The following is an 18,171-nucleotide window of genomic DNA, read 5'->3' as shown; positions in this document are numbered from 1 at the left end:
ATATATATATATATATATATATATATATATATATATATATATATATATATATATATGAAAATGTTGTTGCAATATATATAGGTAGCCTATATATATGAAAATGTTGTTGCAATTTAGCATTTTTATTTGCGTCATCAGACTACTGTTCTAAAGTCTGGGGTCAGTACGGTTTTTTTTATGTTTTTGAAAGATTTATCTTATACTTTCAAAGGCGACGTTGAAGGTACAATGTGTAGATTTTAGCATCTAGTGGTGAGGTTGCGAATTGCAACCAATGGCTCAGTCCCCCGCTCACTCCTCCCTTTAAAGAAGCTACGGTGGCCGACACAGGTAAAGATGGCTTTGTTAAAAACAGCAGAGAGCAATGAGATTTCTTTACAAAGGTAAATTAAGGTATTATATTTACTTTATTCAAGAAATCGATGTTATTGTTAATGTTAATGTACTTGTTCATCATTGTGTCAGTGTTTTATTCACAAGAACAACAAACTTACTACGTCGGAGAAGTCGTGGCCTAATGGTTAGAAAGTCGGACTTGCAATCGAAGGGTTGTGAGTTTGAGTCTCGGGCCGGCAGGAATTGTAGGTGGGGGGAGTGTTACATAGATCTAAGTGAACAAAAACATCCTGCAAAGTTTGAAATATGACAGTGCACTGTATATAAAGTTGTTGTCTTTCAAAAGTAAGAGTCGACTCTGAGTGATTTTTATAAATCATTAGAAAACTGAAGCTTTTTCTCTGACCAGATGACATCAACTTGTCAAGTTATTGGAATACGATACGCCCACTTATTGCGCTCCAAGACGCCAGTGAAAACCAGGCGGCAAGGAAGTCGACCGGAAGTTGAAGTCGGCTGGGTGCCGCCATCTTGTAGCAGAACTTCACTTGCGTTAGCATTCCCATTGACTCCCATTCATTTTGGCGTCACTTTGACAGCGAATAACTTTACATCTGAGGTGTTTAAAGACTCCATTTGTCCATTAATTATTTCTAAAGATACACAACAATGTATAAAGGGCTCCTATGCCTTCTATGTTACATTATGGCCCCGTATAAACAGTTTTTGTAAAAAATAGGCTATTGATTGCGTCATAACCACTCGTCTCTCTGTCACATTACCGTACAGACAGGAGGAGAAGCTCGCAGGCAATTAACTTAATATGGCGTACTGGCGTTACATTTTAAAATACTATACAAAATAATTAATCAGAATACTTACTCCTGCTCACTCACGCCAAAGAACTCCCTGCTCAAGCTCGCCGTCTCTGTAAGATTAACGATGGCAGTTTGCGTGCACAGCTACTAGAAGATTTAAATCTGTCAGACAGGTTGCTGACGTCGTCAAGCTTCGTTTGAGTCTGCGCGTCAGAAACGGAAGTGCTAAAAAACGCTAAAAATGGGCTTCAATTGTCTCAGTTGAGTTCCAATGGGGTCGCTGTGTCCATTTCTTTTACTGTCTATGGTGAAAACTAGAAAACATCATGGCGACGAAGTGTGTTCTGAAGTGTGACTCAAAAGCAAACTTTTTTCATCTGCCCAAGGATGAGCATTTGAAGACTAAGTGGCTACAATTCATATATAAAACTGTACCACATAAGTATAGTCCGAACCTTGTGCTTTGTTCATGCCATTTTGAAGACGATTGCTTTACCAACTTAAATGCAATCAAACTTGGATTCGCGAGCCGGCTGATATTGAAGGAAGATTCAGTTCCAAGTGTATTTGCATCAGCTTCCTCCTCCGTATCACAACCTGTAAGTGTTATTAATAATTGTTGCTTTTATGTTTTATGTAGCATGCTTAATAATTGTTTGGTTTGTTGTGTAAGCACCGTTTAGCTTCTAGGTCTTCAATGACAATTGTATTGAGATATGTGAATTGTTTGTTGTTGTTTTCTGAGTTTTCTTTAAGAATAGAGTCATACCTCGTAGTAACATAACGTTACTGCATTTATTTTTGGTAAAAACGTTATGTTTATGCATCGAGTTAACGCAAACAAAGACTGATTGTGCTTTTACAATATGAACTCTGGTCTATACTCGCTAACGTCACGTAAAGGCAGGGTTTTGAAAAGTGAATCACTAAACAAATCATTTGAGAATCGCTATCAAAACAGGTAAAAATAAATGCATATTATTAGAAAACTAAAGTCTTTTTTGTCATTGCATGCATGCAAAACTGTTGTTGGGCACTTCTAAAACAATATTTGGAACATTTTAAATGCCATAATAGGTGCTTTTTAAAGTAGTGATAGGAAGTTTGGAAATGCGCTCTGTAGAGCAGTTTGTCCGTTTATAGGCTATTGTAGAAACATAGTGCGACTTACATGTAAGGGGACCCGCAGTGTATTTATATAGAAATAGCTAAACTAATGTAATAAACACAACATAGTTTTGTATACATATATTATATTGCATTTCTGTAAATAGAGCGTTGTAAATATTACACATTGCACTTTTAATTTGACTGAAATACAGTCAAATAATACAACTGTGAAATATTATTACAATTTTAATATATGTAATTTTTATAAATATCTTTTACTCCAGGTTTAAGTGTCACTGAAGTGTGCTTATATGGTGCTCATAAAATATTTTTTATTATTTTCAATGTTGAAATCATAATATTTTTGTGGAAGTCATTATACTTTTTTGATGAATAGAAATGTAAAAAGAACAGCTGGCTCCTAACTGACCCCAAACATTTGAACGGCATAAGAAAATAGGCATAACTATTTTAAAAACAGAATTCAGACAAAATAAATTAAGTATATATTTTTTCATAAATACATGAAAATAAACCTACCAAGATACAGTTGCTGGATGTTTCTAAATTCTCTCAAACTGTCAGTAGATCATGTTCTCACCTTCAGTGTCCTGTTATGTCTCTGAAGCTCTCTGCAGAGCATCTCCAGCTTGCTGCGGGCCAGAATGGCACGACTGTGCTCGAACTGAAGCTGATCTCTCTGCTTGACCAGAAGACCCTGTCTCTGCTGAAGCTGCTCCAGCTGTTTCTTCTCAGTCCTGTGTTCCTCCACCTGCCCCATATGCACAAAACACACAAAGGTGTGATCCACACCTGATCTTATACACCTCTGACTGCTCTAAAGCTGCTTTAGATAATGTCTGCCTGGTTGTCCTCAAGAGGATTTAGGAATGACGGGATACAGACTTTCCCAGTTTTCAAGGCCCTTGGATTATTTCTGAGAATAAGATTTGGTTTTGTCAAAACTGGGAGAATTCCGTCATTTTTAAGCTTTTTTCTGTGTGTCCCTGTCATTATCTCTGTATTCTCATATTGAAGAGATTGTTGTGACTTTCTTGTGTGGCATATGGCCTTAAGTTCAGACTTGCATATTCAGCCCAGGGCGTTGAATATTTAAGTCATTGCAGTATCAGTGAAACCACTCTTTACATCACACCAGGCATTAGTTTATTTTCTCTCAGTGTCAATCCAGTTTGTTCTGTTTGTTTCCTCTTAACTGTCCTCCATGCATCGTTGTTGCCGATAGTGAAAACTGCTCAGAGAGCGGCGTTCTCTCATGGGTCTGGATACTCACCAGCTCAGTGTATTTCTTCAACACCATTTCCACTTTCTCTTCTGGAGAGCCGAGCTTGTTCAGGCTTTGCAATAAGGATGCGGCTTCTTTACCTACGAGACAAGCGTTTTCCGTTCAGATCAGAGAACGAGAAGATAAAGAAGATGAGAAAAATCGCACAAGGGAGAGTTCTGCACGCAAGCTTTAAAGTAAATCAATGGGAGGAGTGGTGAAATCACAGCATGATAGTGTTTACTATGATAAAATGGTTGAGAGAAGCAAATAAAGCACAAGACACTTACCCAGAAATGAAAACACTGTCATTATTTATCCTTCAAAGCCTTATTAGTTGTATTTTATTTTATATAAATCTCCAAAAAACTATTATAAAAAACAAGCAGAAAATGCACTGTAGAAGTAGTTCATAACATTTCTGTGCTATATTCCAAGTCTTCAGAAGACTTAAGACAGCTTTTGTAAGGAACAAACTGAAAAGTAATGTTTTATTCATTATTTAGTTCACAAATCAGACTCGTCCAGTTTTTCAGTTCAACTCATTGACTCATTGCTGTGTCTACCAGCCCAATCTGTAATTATTCTTACACGAGGCTATTTATAAGACCCCAGAAGCCTTGAACTGAAGAGCACTTTTCTGATGTTTTATAATAAATTTATGGTACTTTTTTGTTTTTTGTTGCATTTATTATTGGCCGATATTTAGCTTGCACCCTTAGTAAAAAACTTTAATACCCCTTCATTGTAACTAAACTGAATTGAGTGACCAATACATTATTCATATCTTCTCTTTTCGTGTTCCACAAAGTAAAGTCATACAGGTTTGCAACAACATGAGGGCAAGCAAATGATGAGTGAATTCTTGTGTGAAATTTTCCTTTAAGCCCAGAGTGTGTCAGAAAACTAAGTCAAGCACTATAGCTGTCTGCATTTTGATGGTGAAGTGTGCTTTAGAGTATTCTTTTCTTGAGAATGGACATTTTCCAGACAGTTGATTACTACGCTCATGGCACTCGACCATCCTGCTGATAGAAAAACCCAATCACTGTATATGGCTCCATCTGTGCGATTGAGAGGTGCTGCATATGGCATTATTTTTCAAACATAAAACAGTAATCAGTTTTCTCACTGAAATCTCTGCTCTGTGGGTCATTTAAGATAATGGATGACATTCATGTCACTCAGTCTTACATTTCTGTTCAAGTGTTTGAGGTAAGTGAGATTTTTTCTCAAACTATTTTATGACACATTAAAACGGATCAAATATGACAGTGAAGACTACGTTACAACAAAATCTATTTCAAATTATTAATTTTGGACTTTCTATTTATCAGTGAATCCTATAAATGATGTATACATTGTTATATATAAAAAATATTAAGCACTGCTGCTTTCAACACTGATAATAATTAATAAATAAAAAAGTGCTCCAAATGGACATATTAGAATGATTTCTGAAGGTTCATATGACAATGAAGACCATCACTGGAATTATTTTTGAAATAAATTAAAATAGAAGAGTTTTATGATGTATTTTTGATTAACTTGATATGGCACATTGTAACTTATTATTTATGTGGTTTCCAAACTTAATGGCACCTATTTCAAAGAATGGCCCATGTAATTTCTTAACCAATTATTGAGTGATTTGGCAATACTAGGGGACCTTTTATGATGTTGAGCAAAATGAAAATTCTCTTTGTGAGGCTTAGTTTTTTAGTTAGTCTGTTTGATCTTAAGACGTTTTCTCTGTTTATCAAATGAACAGAAGAAAGGCAGATTGCTCACCCAGGCCCTTGAGGAGTTTCTTATCAGCCTTTTGTTCCTTCTCTGGACTGGCACCAGATTCTTGTGGGTCAGCTTCTTCATCAGCCTTTGCCTCCTCTTCCTTTTTCTCCTCAGACTCCAGGATGGAGATCTGCTCCTGCATCAGGGTCGATGCCACTCCATACGTGTTGATTATATCCTCTAGCTGCCGGCTGAAGTCCTCCATGGGGTCCACTGGCTGCTCCTCAGGGTCATTGACTTGTTCATTGGTGTTCTCAGAGGTCTGGTCAATGCCCTCCATCATATGCTGAAAAAACAAAACAAAACAAAAACAAGTTAAATATATCATAAAAGTACTTCATAAGAAAGCAGATTGATTAGCAGAGGTAGAACAGCCAATTGCTTGATTACACTCTTAGCTTGATGCTGAAATGAGATTGTTGAAATTAATTTGAAGTGCTTATGCATTACTTGTTGAGAGGTTTGATATGACTCCCTGAAATCACCAGCCACTAAAGTGAAGATGGATGGCTTTTGGCCGTTTTTGCATAAGGAATGTATGTTTGAAATGCATGAGGTTGTTTGTAAGAAATGGGACTTTAAATTTGGGGAAATTAAAGAAAATTTGATTAATGTGTTTGCCTTCGGCAGAAATTATATGGATAATAGAGAAATGGCCTTGAAAAGCAAATAATTGGAGAAACTTAAAACTGAGAATTGGAAATAACTGAAGGGAAATGTGAAGTAATAGTCTATACAATAACGATGGCCAATTTAATAAGTTCTATTTATCTACCTGTCTTGTTTCGAATTTGACATGTACTGATATGGTTGTGTAGTGATATTTTGTTAATATTTATAAATATGTTTATTTAATTCTGTTTAAATTCAACTGTTTTCTGGTTAATATATTTTATAAACGTAATTTAATCCTATAATGGCAAAGCTGAATTTTCAGTGTCACATGATCCTTTATAAACCATTCTAATATGTTGATTTACTACTAATGGACCATTTCTTATTATAATACATTTTCAATACAGTTTTGCTGCTTAATATTCTTTGTGGAACCTGATATATTTTTTCAAGATTCTTTCAAAACAAAATTAATGTAGTTATTAATTAATTGTTTTATTGACCCCAAACTTTTTAATGTATTTATACACACACATTGGGTTTCCATGTTTTATGGGGACATTACATAGTGGTTTTTATATTGTACAAACTGTATCTTATTTTTCCTTTACCCTAACCCTAACCCAAACCTGCATTTTTAGATTTTCAGACAACTTAATTCTGCATGATTTATAAGCGGTTTTCCTCATGGGGACAAAAAAATAATAATGTCCCCACAAGGTCAAAACTGACTGGTTTTACTATCCTTGTGGGGACAGAGTAGATACAGATCTACTTAGTGGCAGTTAGATACATTCTTTAACATTTTTAGTCACATCTGATCTCTAAGCTGCCTACATGTCTGGTGGACATTTGAAGAGAGACAACAAACAGCTTGTGACACAGAAGGCTAAAGGACAGGGTGCAGAGAAAATAGCACAAATCGCAGTGGCAGAGCCTCTAAAACTGATGTGTCACTGATAGCGCCAGGCCTGAAGCCCTTCAACTCTACAGAGCTGATTTCATGTGGAATGAACTCTGAGATTCCAGAGGTTGTTTATGTCCCAGCTCTGTTGCTTATCAGGTTAAAATTATATCCCCCATTCCAAACCCATGCATGTGCATGCACCTACCCCTCTTCGTTTAGCAACATGACACCTGTTGTGAAGCCACATGCTATTTTTGGACCCTCTAAATATGGACAAGCTATTTCTTATTCTAGCCACGTAGACTCTGATGTCAATGGAAGCAGTTTTATGCAAAGTGGAAAAAACTGTGACTATTTTAAACATTTGCATTTACATCTAAACAAAGCTAAGAGTGTAGCACATTGGTGCTTTTTACTTATTCATAATAATGAAACCATGCTATAATTACTGAAACAAAACGTACGGTCAAATAAATCCAACCAAGTTTCTCAAAGACACAATGGGGACAATCAGCTCAACATCAACTAAAGTTAAATAAAATAGGACAGCTCAGGACTTACCTTACACGTGTCTGTTCGGGTTCAAATAGAAAAGGAGGACAATGAACCAGCCAGTCCACAGTTTTATCAGAGTGAAAAAGAGAGGTGAGGAGGCTCCAAAAGGACTTAAGACAACAGCTGACAGCATGAGCCCCTTAAAATAACCTCCACTGGAACACCAATGGAAGCGTTGTCCAAACACTCTGAATGAATCGGCCCGTCAAGATCTTTCTAGGCTTTTCAGGAAGACAGCTGAGGAGCTAATTTTGTAGTATCCTTTGAAAGGCTTCATACTTGTTATTATAGATAGTTATCAGATATACTAATCCAAAATTCATTCTGATTTAGAACTGGAAGTTGGTTAGAAGTAAAATTATATGTTTTTTTATTAAATTTTTTTTTTAAAGCTTGATAAATTAAATGATTGTCGGATTTTTTAAATGGAAGAGTTTATTAAACCTTTAGACAAAATCTACAAGAAAATCAAAAGTTTCCGTCTTTTTTTTTTTGTATTAATGAGAATATATTGGGTGCATACTTAAAGAGGAAAAAAGTCTCAGATAGCTTGTAATATAATCTACGAGATATTTATAACAGTATAGCAGACTGCTTACACAAAATACATGTTAAATATCAGTTGTCAGGACGTTGGAGGTTACTCTTAGTCTGATGATGGAAGGCATTTAGTAGATTGTGTACAACAGGTTTTACATCAGTTTTGATTATATTCATAACTTAGAACCCATAGAAATTTCCATATTAAATATAATACACTTTGCTTTATAGGGTTAACATGCAAATCTGAGCAGCGTTTACAGTTATTGACTTGTGTACTGAATGCCTAAGGACTAATTTCTTGTAACAATCTGCTTAATCCTGGGTTTTCACAGCCCCTGTTAGCATTTATTATCACATTTGTCCACCATAATTCCAGTCAATTGCACTCTAATCGCTTCAAATCATGCAAATGGAGAGTTGTGAAGTGATTAGCATCATTGCAACTCACTCCATAACAGCGTTTTTGTCTGCACATTTCTAAATATTTAAAAATACTGGCATGCAACTGAAACACGGATACACTCTTAAAAATAAAGGTGCTTCACAATGACATACGACTTTGACTAAAAGGTTATTTTATGGCATAGCTTGAAGAACCTTTTGAAGCACCTTTATTTTTAAGAATGTACCCACCTATTCATCAAACAATATCATGGGGTCTTTAATGTATGGCCTATGTAGAGCATTTTTATGCACTGATATAAGCAAATTTGGGCATTAGAATCATTACTTTGCTATTTGCAATAGTGCTTACTAAAAGCACAAATGAATCTAAACTGTTGGAGGGTCATGTTAAGGATTTGTAAAGGGTGGTGGGCTATAGACTTTACTGCAGGTCATCTCTCTGATAATCCTCACCCTCTTTGGCTTTGAGGAGGGAATCTTTTTAATCACCAGATCGAAATGATTCTGACACTGGCTCCAGGCTTAATTATTTCCCTCAGCACCTGCATTTCAATTAATGATTGTAACGTCCTTGTTCTTTGAGAGTCTCGTGCTTGGGTGTTATGATATATGTCTCTTTAACCTTGAGTTGTATTTCGCCGCAACTGTCAGCATTTTAGAGAGCTGGAGAGACAAGGACTCGGCCAATGTTTCTGGGCTTGTACATTTTGCGTACATAGGCACAGATGAGCTGGTAAGAATGAATGATACTTCTCCGAACTGCTCATTTCCTGTTTTCCGTGGCAAAGGACTAGCTCTTTTGAAAAAGTCACAACAGAATCTTGCTCCATTTGTATTTATTTTTGGCTTGAGGGCTCGTCTAAATGAGCTGCTGAGTCATGCATTCAAATTAAGTAAGATGTACACGTCTCTCCCTTTTCTCCAGGTGCTGTCAAAAGAACTCTAATCCTTAGAATGTCAACATATCCTGCATATAATTTACTCCATCAGACATTGTATTTAATGGTTGATAAAGAGAATTGCTATATTCAAAAATTTCTGCCATTTGTCATTTTTAGATCGCAGATTTGTTGTTAAAGTTGATACCAGATGGTAAAAAATTCAAATGAGATGGTTATTTGAATCATATTTACTTTTCTAAACTGTCACAAAATATCTAACTATCTTTTAAATAAAGAGGAATTTACTTGAGAAGGAAAACTTCATAGTATATTAAGACATATATAACAGCAACATCATAAAAAATGGCAAGAATACTCAATAATACACATATAAATGATATTGATTTAAATTAAAATGTCTTTTTTTTTTTTACATATTTATAAAAAAAATATCAGTTTTTTTAATACATATCGGAGAACTCTGATTATGCAAATTAATTGTGAATACACATTTTCAATGAAAAATGGAAGTGAAATACATTTCTCTGAGAAATGTGAATATCTTATTATAATTTTTTTAGCTTGTGTTTTATTCTCAGGGCAGAGATGGAGCAGCATTTGATGGGTGATGTGTCACACATGCGTGTAGCTAACAGAGAGAATTTCTCCTCACGCTCTCAGGGAGACACAATCCAGCAGCTCTCCAGACATTGTATGTGACTGACTTGTTTGTCGGCTACCGTGTCTCCTTGCAATGCAGGCTGGAGGAGGTGTCTGGATTCACAGTTACAGAGACTAGAAAGCACAGGGGTGCTCAGCGCTGACTGTTATGAGCACAACCAACATTCCCACAGTGAAGGCAATTATAACAATCAACATCCCTCTGCGTGACTTCATTGCAATTTGCACCCGTCCTGTAAGAGCAAAGGAATGCGGTAATGTACAAACAACAACAACAAAAAACCTGGATCTCGACATTTTACTTATAAACTGAAGTTTAATATTTTATGGAGACTTGGAGTTTCAGTTATAGGCCTATTTTATTTCAGTGTTAGGCTATCAGTTAGTTTCGATGTTTGAAGTAGCATTTCAATAGTGTTTATATTAGTAGCAGTTCAACTGGACTGTATCATTCGGTTACTCCAATAGGAGGCAACAAGAGACTGTTTTATGAATGAGTTATTTTTAAAATCATTCTACTGATTCATTCAAAGATTGAAATTCTACTGTGTCTTTATTTTTTTGGGTAGGCTTTAGTTTCATTAGCTTAGCAGAGAAGACAAGGTAGTAGCCTACTGTCAAACTTTCAAAGATCGTGTCTAATATGTAAGTTACTCAACTTTAATTTATTGTTTATTGAGCTGTTTTGTGAAAAAAAATCTGTCGTGATTGTGCTCGATCGTACAAAAACGTTGATTCGTTTAAAAATGAAAGCTCTTTGTGAATAAGTCGAATCGTTAATAGTTTCCATAAATTTGCTTAAAATTTGAGTAAAGTCAATTCTGAGAATTGTTTCTAAACACATTATACATGTTAGAAATGCATCGCTGAAACATGTTACAAAGACTGTGAACTATGTAGTACTTAATTGTTAAGTAAGATCATTAGACAGTTTTTCAGCATTTACGTGTTAAGGATATTTTGGGCACGGCTAAAATCATGATTCGATGACGTAGTGAAGCCACAGAGCATGGCCCCTCCCCTAACACTGTAATAAGAGGTGTGTTCAACTTGAAGTAGTGCTGCGCAGACTGATTGGTGTGTGTGTCATCAAAGTACAGTGAGACCCAGGTCCGTCGCTAGTGGGATGAAAGGTGGTGACGATCATAGGGGCTTCACGGCTAAGGGGGGGGCCTCCTCCGTGATCTCAACCGACTGACTGAGGCCAGCCTAAAAGATGCTCAGGACAGCAGATTGGACACTGCTGCGCATCGTCACCAAAGCTTATCATTTGCACGTGTTTGTAAGCCTTACCAATTTAAACATTCAAAAGAGTCTAAAACATTCAAACACAAGATTCAAGAAAACTCAACTGAGTAATCGCTGGATGTGTGTCTCATGGACTGGTCTGAAGTGTAGGTGCTCATAAAATAAACAATGTAGTCGAGGATATCTGTAATGCCAAAGTGCGGCAGCAAGTAATCGTCGGTGATCCACTCTTTGTTGGGAATTTCATATGGATCCAAACCGTTAATAGTGTCGATTTTGTGCACATACCGGTCCCTGACATCCCTATTTTGTGTATCCCTTTAAATCCCACAACTTTTTCGCGATTTTACCATCTTTTCTCTTTCTCCCAACTCTGCTTCTTCTCGTTCGACTTGCTGTATGTTTACATTTCGCGAGACTACCAGCAGGACCGCCACGTCCCAGAATGCAACTCGGCGCCCAAGCCCTATAGCGAGTTACTGTCATTGCTGTTAGTTACTACAGCCTACAGTTTTCTAGCTATGCCTATGTCACATAAATGCATAACACCTGGTTGCGATAATTTACAAAACAGCTCAGTCTCGTTTGATTAAATTTATTTGCATTTGAGAGTTGAGAGAGATGGCAGTTTTCCCGCGAGTGGGCGTGGTTTCAGCACCACCAGCGGACACGCCCCCTGCATTTGAGCGCAGAGAATACTGCTTAATTTTTCAAGATTTCGATACCTTATTTTACTTTCTTTTTTTTTTTTTACTTTGGCTGGGTGGTTAAAAACACATTTTTCTGTGGTGTGTCAAACACATTTAATATTGCTTTAACCGGACTTTATTTAAACTTTGAAAACCTTTTAGGAGAAAAACTTAAATGAAACAATTGTTGACATAACATCTTGAGCTAATTTTAATGACAATGACAAATCTCTGATGTTCAACTCTGGTTTGGTCACAAACTTTGAGGCAATGTGTGACTTCTCAACACTAGATGGAGACAGATGTGAGATTAATTGGGTTAAGATAGCCTCAGTTTGCTCTCAATTTAATCCCACTACTGACCAGGAATATATTAATGAATAAATGAAATATCATAGAGATTTTTCTTTCATGTGTGATGTCAACTGGGTCTATTCCTCTTTCGCTTTTTTCTTCTTTTCTTGATCATTTCACTAAAAATCTTCCCTATTTTGCTGGCTCACAAGCACTATTTCCTTTAGGAAAAGCAAATGGGAAAAAGAATTACTCTCCAACAAGAGTGCTTATTTAAGAAAGCAAAAAGGAGCAATTACACATCTTAGAGGAAGACATCAACAGCAGCAATGGCTATGTAACCTTATTAAATAAAAAATACCTCTTTAGCCCCTAAAATGGTGTTATCACTCATAGCAGTGTCGTGTTAATGGATATGTTGATGGGACCATGTAAGTGTCCAATGCTCTTTCATGCAGTGCAGTGACAGCATCTGCAGAGCATTAAGCTGTAAAAACATGATGTTGTGAAACTCACCTCTGAGCAGCAGGGCAGAACCTCCATTGACAGACTGTTATAATGGATCACACTTAGTATATTAAAAAATATCACAATCCAGATCAGTGTCATGTAGCGTTTGCCTGTTTATTGAATGTTCTACACACTGATTTAGTGTCAGGACTGTATTAGTAGGATGATTGATATACCAAATAAAGATTTAAGTGATTATTTCACACCAGAAATAATATTTAAGAACATGATCAAGAGAAAAAGGTCAAAGTTTTGACAGGTTACTAACATGGTCTAGATACTCCCTGCTGGTAGATGTTATAACTATACCATTTGGTTAATTGCCATTTAAAAAAAGCAATGTATTCTGATTAAAGTTTTTTTGGGCAATAAAATATATAACAATAACCAATTACTAAGTTTGCCATTATTTGATCCAAAACAAAATACAGCAATATTGATGGTAAAACTGTGACTTGGTGCTCAAGAAACATCTATCAGTGTTGCAAACAGTTGCTTAATATTTTGATGGAAACTCTTGCATTTTTTGATGGTAAACAAATTGAAAAGAACAGCATTTATTTTGTAACATTATAAATGTCTTTATTATCATTTCCGATCAAATTAATGCATTCTTGCTGAATAAAAGTATTTGTTTCTTTAAAAAAGGGAAAAGGTCTTGCTGAACCCAAAATTTTAAACGTGTAATTAATGAAATATTTTTTATAATAGGAGACTACCAATTATTTTTTCAAGAAATTTATATTTTTAAATCATGTATTTTCATGTAAATGCAGCCTTTCGCATTTCAAGCCCTTAGTGATACGACTGAGGCTGTGTGTGTTCCCATGTTACAGTGTAATTAGTCACATGACATTTACAGGCATTTTAGTCCCATGTGCAAAGATCTCCTCGAGCAAGGCAACTTCAGTACTATGACGTTTTACTCTCTTTAAAGTTTTAGTGTCTCTATCAGTGTGAAATATGAATATAATGATTTAAATTCGTATGCTACAGATCATTGATTAAATGCAATCATTCATTAAATTTGTGAGCAGAGTATCTGACACAGTCAAATTATTGGATGGATTTCTTATTGAAGACATTTGGCATTGCACTGACATTCCTCCTTTTTTAATAGTGATGCATTTCCATAATTACCATTTTTATTTCTCTGCCCTGTTCTGTAAATGTAATTTCTCTCATTGCCAATAAGATGGTTTTAATTCTCCTCTATTTCCATGAGTCTGTCTCTCTCTCTTTTTTTTTTTTTACTTAATTCTGAATTAGGTGACAGAATTTGAAGCTCTGCCAAAAATCTGAAGGACAGCAGACCTTGAGGAAGAGCGTGTGCCTGCATATTCTCTGCAATATTCATCAGGGAGTCTTTTGACATTTCCCTTTTATTAGTCTCAATTATTGATATAAGCGGTGTTTAAAATTCTTTTCAAATTAACTTGCTGTAATGGATACATAATGGAGCTCTGAATAATTGCCTTTGCAAGAACTAATGTATGAAGGAACTTGAGAAGTTAGCCATCAAGCACACACAGTTTGATTTCACAGGCTCTTTAACGGAAGGTCTGCTTCACATTTAACAGGTTAACAAGAGTATATATATATATATTGGCCAGTAGAAAATGTACGTTCTTGCTCTTAAGGGGATAGTTTACTCCAAAAATATAAAAACATCATTTACTAAGCCTCGTGTCATTCCAAACCCATACGATTTTGGTTAAAATATCTTCAAACAAAAAATAAAATATTTTTTTTAAAGAAACCTGACAGTTTTATGTTCCTTCACTGAATGTCCAGGTAACCAAAACTTAGAAGATACAAAAAGGTCATAAAGGAGGCGTAAAATGAATCCATATAAATCAAGAAATTTATCACATTTTTGTTACATATAACTCCAGAAGAACATTTGAAATCATTGTTAAATACAGTTCTGGATGAGGATAAGCTCTTATTTCCCACGTCTGTATATCCTGAATTCCGAATTATGCTAATGCTCACTCTGTCAGCTCTTGATGGGTTTTTTTAGACTGCTCTTGGCACTAGTAAGCTGTCAACTCTGAGAAGCTTCAATTTCACTGCAGGACAAACTCTGCTGAATGCTACCTATTTGCATGATAATTATGCATGCAGTGAAACTGGACGCTTTATCCAGCACTTGGTCTTGCATTTTAATACACATCTACAGTGAGCCTTTTAAATGTGCACATTTTCTACCAGAACTAGAAATGGACAAGCTGGCCAAAGTGTCATATGACATGTCATATTACTTCATTTAAAAAGGGGACTATAAAAGGACATTCTTCGCCAAATAAAAGCTTAACTTAAATGAATAGCTTAAATGTAAATTAATTGTAGAATTAACAAATCAAATAAAACCAATTAGCTTGAAAACAATATTGTTGCAATGTATAAACAGATTTATAATGTTAAAACAAAAACACTGTATTATGTTGATTAGAACAGAACTTTAATTGTAAAACTGACATGAATAGAACATCATAATTACAATTTGGAATCGTAAATGATGCTGACACCCAAAAGAACAGGGCATTGATTTCAGTAATGAGCCTCTTCTGCTTTATTCATGTTGGCAAATTAAAATAAATTAACATTTTTTTTCTAAAAATATACAAAAATACTGTCAAACTTTCCTAGAAAGCCTCAACACAGTAGTATTGCCATGTACCGCATACTATAATAAGCACAGTGGTCTATCTATTTTTCAAAACGGGTGAAGATGAAACTCTTCTGTGTTGGGATATTTCCACATTCCCTTCTTTTAAAACATTCCAGACTATGACATTCAGGATCGGAATGCCTTTTCTTGGACTTTTCGATACGCTGTACTCGATGTAAGCACATATAGAGAGAAGCAGGCGAATGCACACTCTTGCTCACATTCATATAATTTCCGTATATGTTTTAGGCTCTGATATACACACAAGCATCATGGAGGCAACATGGGCCTGAGTAGATGTAGAAAGGGTGGAGAGAACAACTTGAAGCATTTGCTCACAGTTCAGTGAATCTCTGAGCAGCACAGGAGTCTGGTAAATATGGCCACTAAAGTGTATATTACATTGCTGATTGAGACAATTACACACTATTATCTACAATCATGTCACATAACCACCAACACTATTTAGAATATGCATTCACTGACATCTGATACCACTGGAGGTCTCATATTAAAAGTGTCTGAAAAAGCAAAACATGATTTTTTAATTTTTTTTTTTCTGCTACATTAATACTGAAAAGATATTCTTGAGTTGTCTGGGATTTCCGTGCATTTCTCACTCTCCAGCCTCTGTGTATGTGACTTATAGCATGACTCTTGGGTGTCCAAACCATCCTCATGCAAAACAAATCAATTTCTGTTACCTAATGGCATGAATCAGCTGATGAATGTTTACTCTTGAATGGTACTTCCATGTTTTGTGGGCTCATCATTCAGATTTCAGGGTTCCCACACCTGACTAATCAATTTACAGGATTCCACCCTTCTCCTGTCATGTGTGACGTGGAGTATTTTTCAAAATATAGAAATCGCATTCTTTTTTTTTTTTGGTCATTGGTATATGTCAGCATATCTGGAAATTTGATATTGACTACACAAATGTCCATGGCTTTTTTAATTGTAATTAATCTCCAACACTTTTTCAGGCCTAAAAATTAACTTTTGAAATTCCCTGATACATTCAGGACTGTGGGAACCCTCTAGTTTATGGACCTAGGAAAACACACCAGTAATATCAGTCTCATAAAAAAGGACAAAGCTGAGATTAACAGCTTACTCGACTGGGCTGTTGCTTACAAACGAAATCTGTCATGAAATCAAACTCATTCTGTCCCAGCCAGAGCTCTGGCAGCTCCTTTATTCGGTCCAAGCCCATTTCTATCACCAGTGACATCAAGACCTCCTCATCAATAAAATCCGTGTCGATAACGTTGGGGGGCAGCATTGCTGCAGGCATGTGGTGGCCGGGCAGAGGAACCCCAGTCTGCTTAACGTTACTGTCTCGGAACTGTTGTGCTGTCCCGTTTAACTGGTGACTGGTGGGGTGCATTTCGTGCATGTAATGGTGATGATGGGAAGGATGCGTGTGGTGACCGTAGTAAGGCGTATTGAGCTTCTGCAACTGCATACTGGCAGCGAGCTGCTGCCCTTGTCCGACAAACTGGGAGTTAAATCGGGCAGGCAAGTTACCATTGGGGATCCCTCCGTTTATATTATTCCCAGAGACCATGGAATGCCGGATCCCGTGGTTTGCGTTTACATTCCCTCCCGCGTAATGCATGTGATCTCCCATGTTAACGTTATAATGCTGCTGCTGTGGAAGCGCGTTGGAAAACTGTCCCATTCCTATCCTGCGCGCGGAGTGTTGATGCCCATTCACTGCATCTGGGAAACGTCCATGGTTCATTGCCATCATGCGGTCTGCCATTCCACTGAAAAACAGTTTACAAAAGTTAATATGGCAATTTGCGTAAACATATAGTGTAAATAAATCGTCAGAAGGCACAGGGATTTGGTTTATATAGTGCAACATGCGGAGCTTGTTTATAATATGCACGATTAAACACGCACGCGTCTAAATGTGTCATCAACATTCACAAGCAGGCTAAAACTTTGTAACCTTTACCTCTCTGCTTGAATCGGCTGAGTGCGTCGCACCGCAGACGACAACAGCAAAAAGTAACTGACAATCCCAAAGATGAAATAGTTCACAGTGCCTCCTAATCCAAGTCAATAAAAAGCGTATGCTCTCCAAATACGGACCGCATTAAGCCCCAGCCTCCGCCTCAAAAACATTACGAAAAACTGCTGCATGCTTCTCGGTCAGCACTCATATACAATCAAGCCAGGGGCGGAGCAAAGCCAACCTTCAATCTGACTACATTCACGCCTGTGGCAAGCGGTATTATCATGTAGTCTATTCATCCAAACTACTTTGAAAATACCAGCTTTATTTGTAATAGTCCCCTGGGGGTAGTTCTTAAATTTTCCCTTTTCCTTGAATCTGTTTTATAATAGATAGTTGTTCCAATATTCCTACACTAAAAAAAAATAAATAAAAAAAAAATACATATATATATATATATATATATATATATATATATATATATATATATATATATATATATATATATATATATATATACATTTTCACAATTTCGCATTTTTGTAGGTTACATAGAGACAATAATGGTATCGGTTTCAGAAACTTGAACTTTGAAACCTGTTTTCAAATGTTTGCATTTTCAGGCAGCCAAAGTGCTGTTGTCGTGTAAATAAATGGCAAACACAAATAAAAAGTTATTATTTCAGTTTTTAGTTTTTAGTAAAAACTAAAAGTTTTTAGTTTTTAGTAAAATGGTGTCACAAACACCCCTTAAATATGACAAAGAAAAAAGCAAAAGGCTTATTTCTCTCAAATATTGTTTACAAATCTTTCTAAATCTGTGTTAGTGAGCACTTCTCATTTGCCAAGATAATCCATCCACC

The 18,171-nt window shown here is 36.2% G+C and overlaps 2 protein-coding genes across 2 annotated transcripts in view; both read right to left on the bottom strand.

Moving 5' to 3' along the window:
- LOC113062689 (beta-taxilin-like) overlaps positions 1-7,586 on the bottom strand; it is a 20,147-nt gene extending 12,561 nt beyond the window's left edge. The window contains 4 exon segments of the mRNA XM_026232667.1: positions 2,866-3,036; positions 3,559-3,650; positions 5,341-5,626; positions 7,424-7,586. Of these exon segments, the coding sequence (XP_026088452.1) occupies positions 2,866-3,036; positions 3,559-3,650; positions 5,341-5,623 (546 nt within the window). The 5' untranslated portion in view covers positions 5,624-5,626; positions 7,424-7,586.
- A 7,529-nt stretch (positions 7,587-15,115) lies between these two features.
- On the bottom strand, positions 15,116-17,509 carry LOC113063110 (cbp/p300-interacting transactivator 2-like). Its single transcript, XM_026233285.1, has 2 exons — positions 17,309-17,509; positions 15,116-17,114 (listed from the first exon to the last, which is right to left on the bottom strand). Exon 2 carries the CDS (start codon positions 17,108-17,110, stop codon positions 16,448-16,450), a length of 663 nt encoding a protein of 220 aa, XP_026089070.1. The 5' UTR covers positions 17,111-17,114; positions 17,309-17,509; the 3' UTR covers positions 15,116-16,447.
- Positions 17,510-18,171: the final 662 nt, after the last annotated feature.

Source organism: Carassius auratus, chromosome 45 (assembly GCF_003368295.1).
Source record: "Carassius auratus strain Wakin chromosome 45, ASM336829v1, whole genome shotgun sequence".
NCBI lineage: Eukaryota > Metazoa > Chordata > Actinopteri > Cypriniformes > Cyprinidae > Carassius > Carassius auratus.
This window is presented reverse-complemented; position numbering and strand designations above follow the sequence as displayed.

Bases quoted from the DNA above. Each gene is read 5' to 3' on its own strand.
- LOC113063110 (XM_026233285.1), bottom strand. From the start codon at position 17,110: ATGGCAGACCGCATGATGGCAATGAACCATGGACGTTTCCCAGATGCA.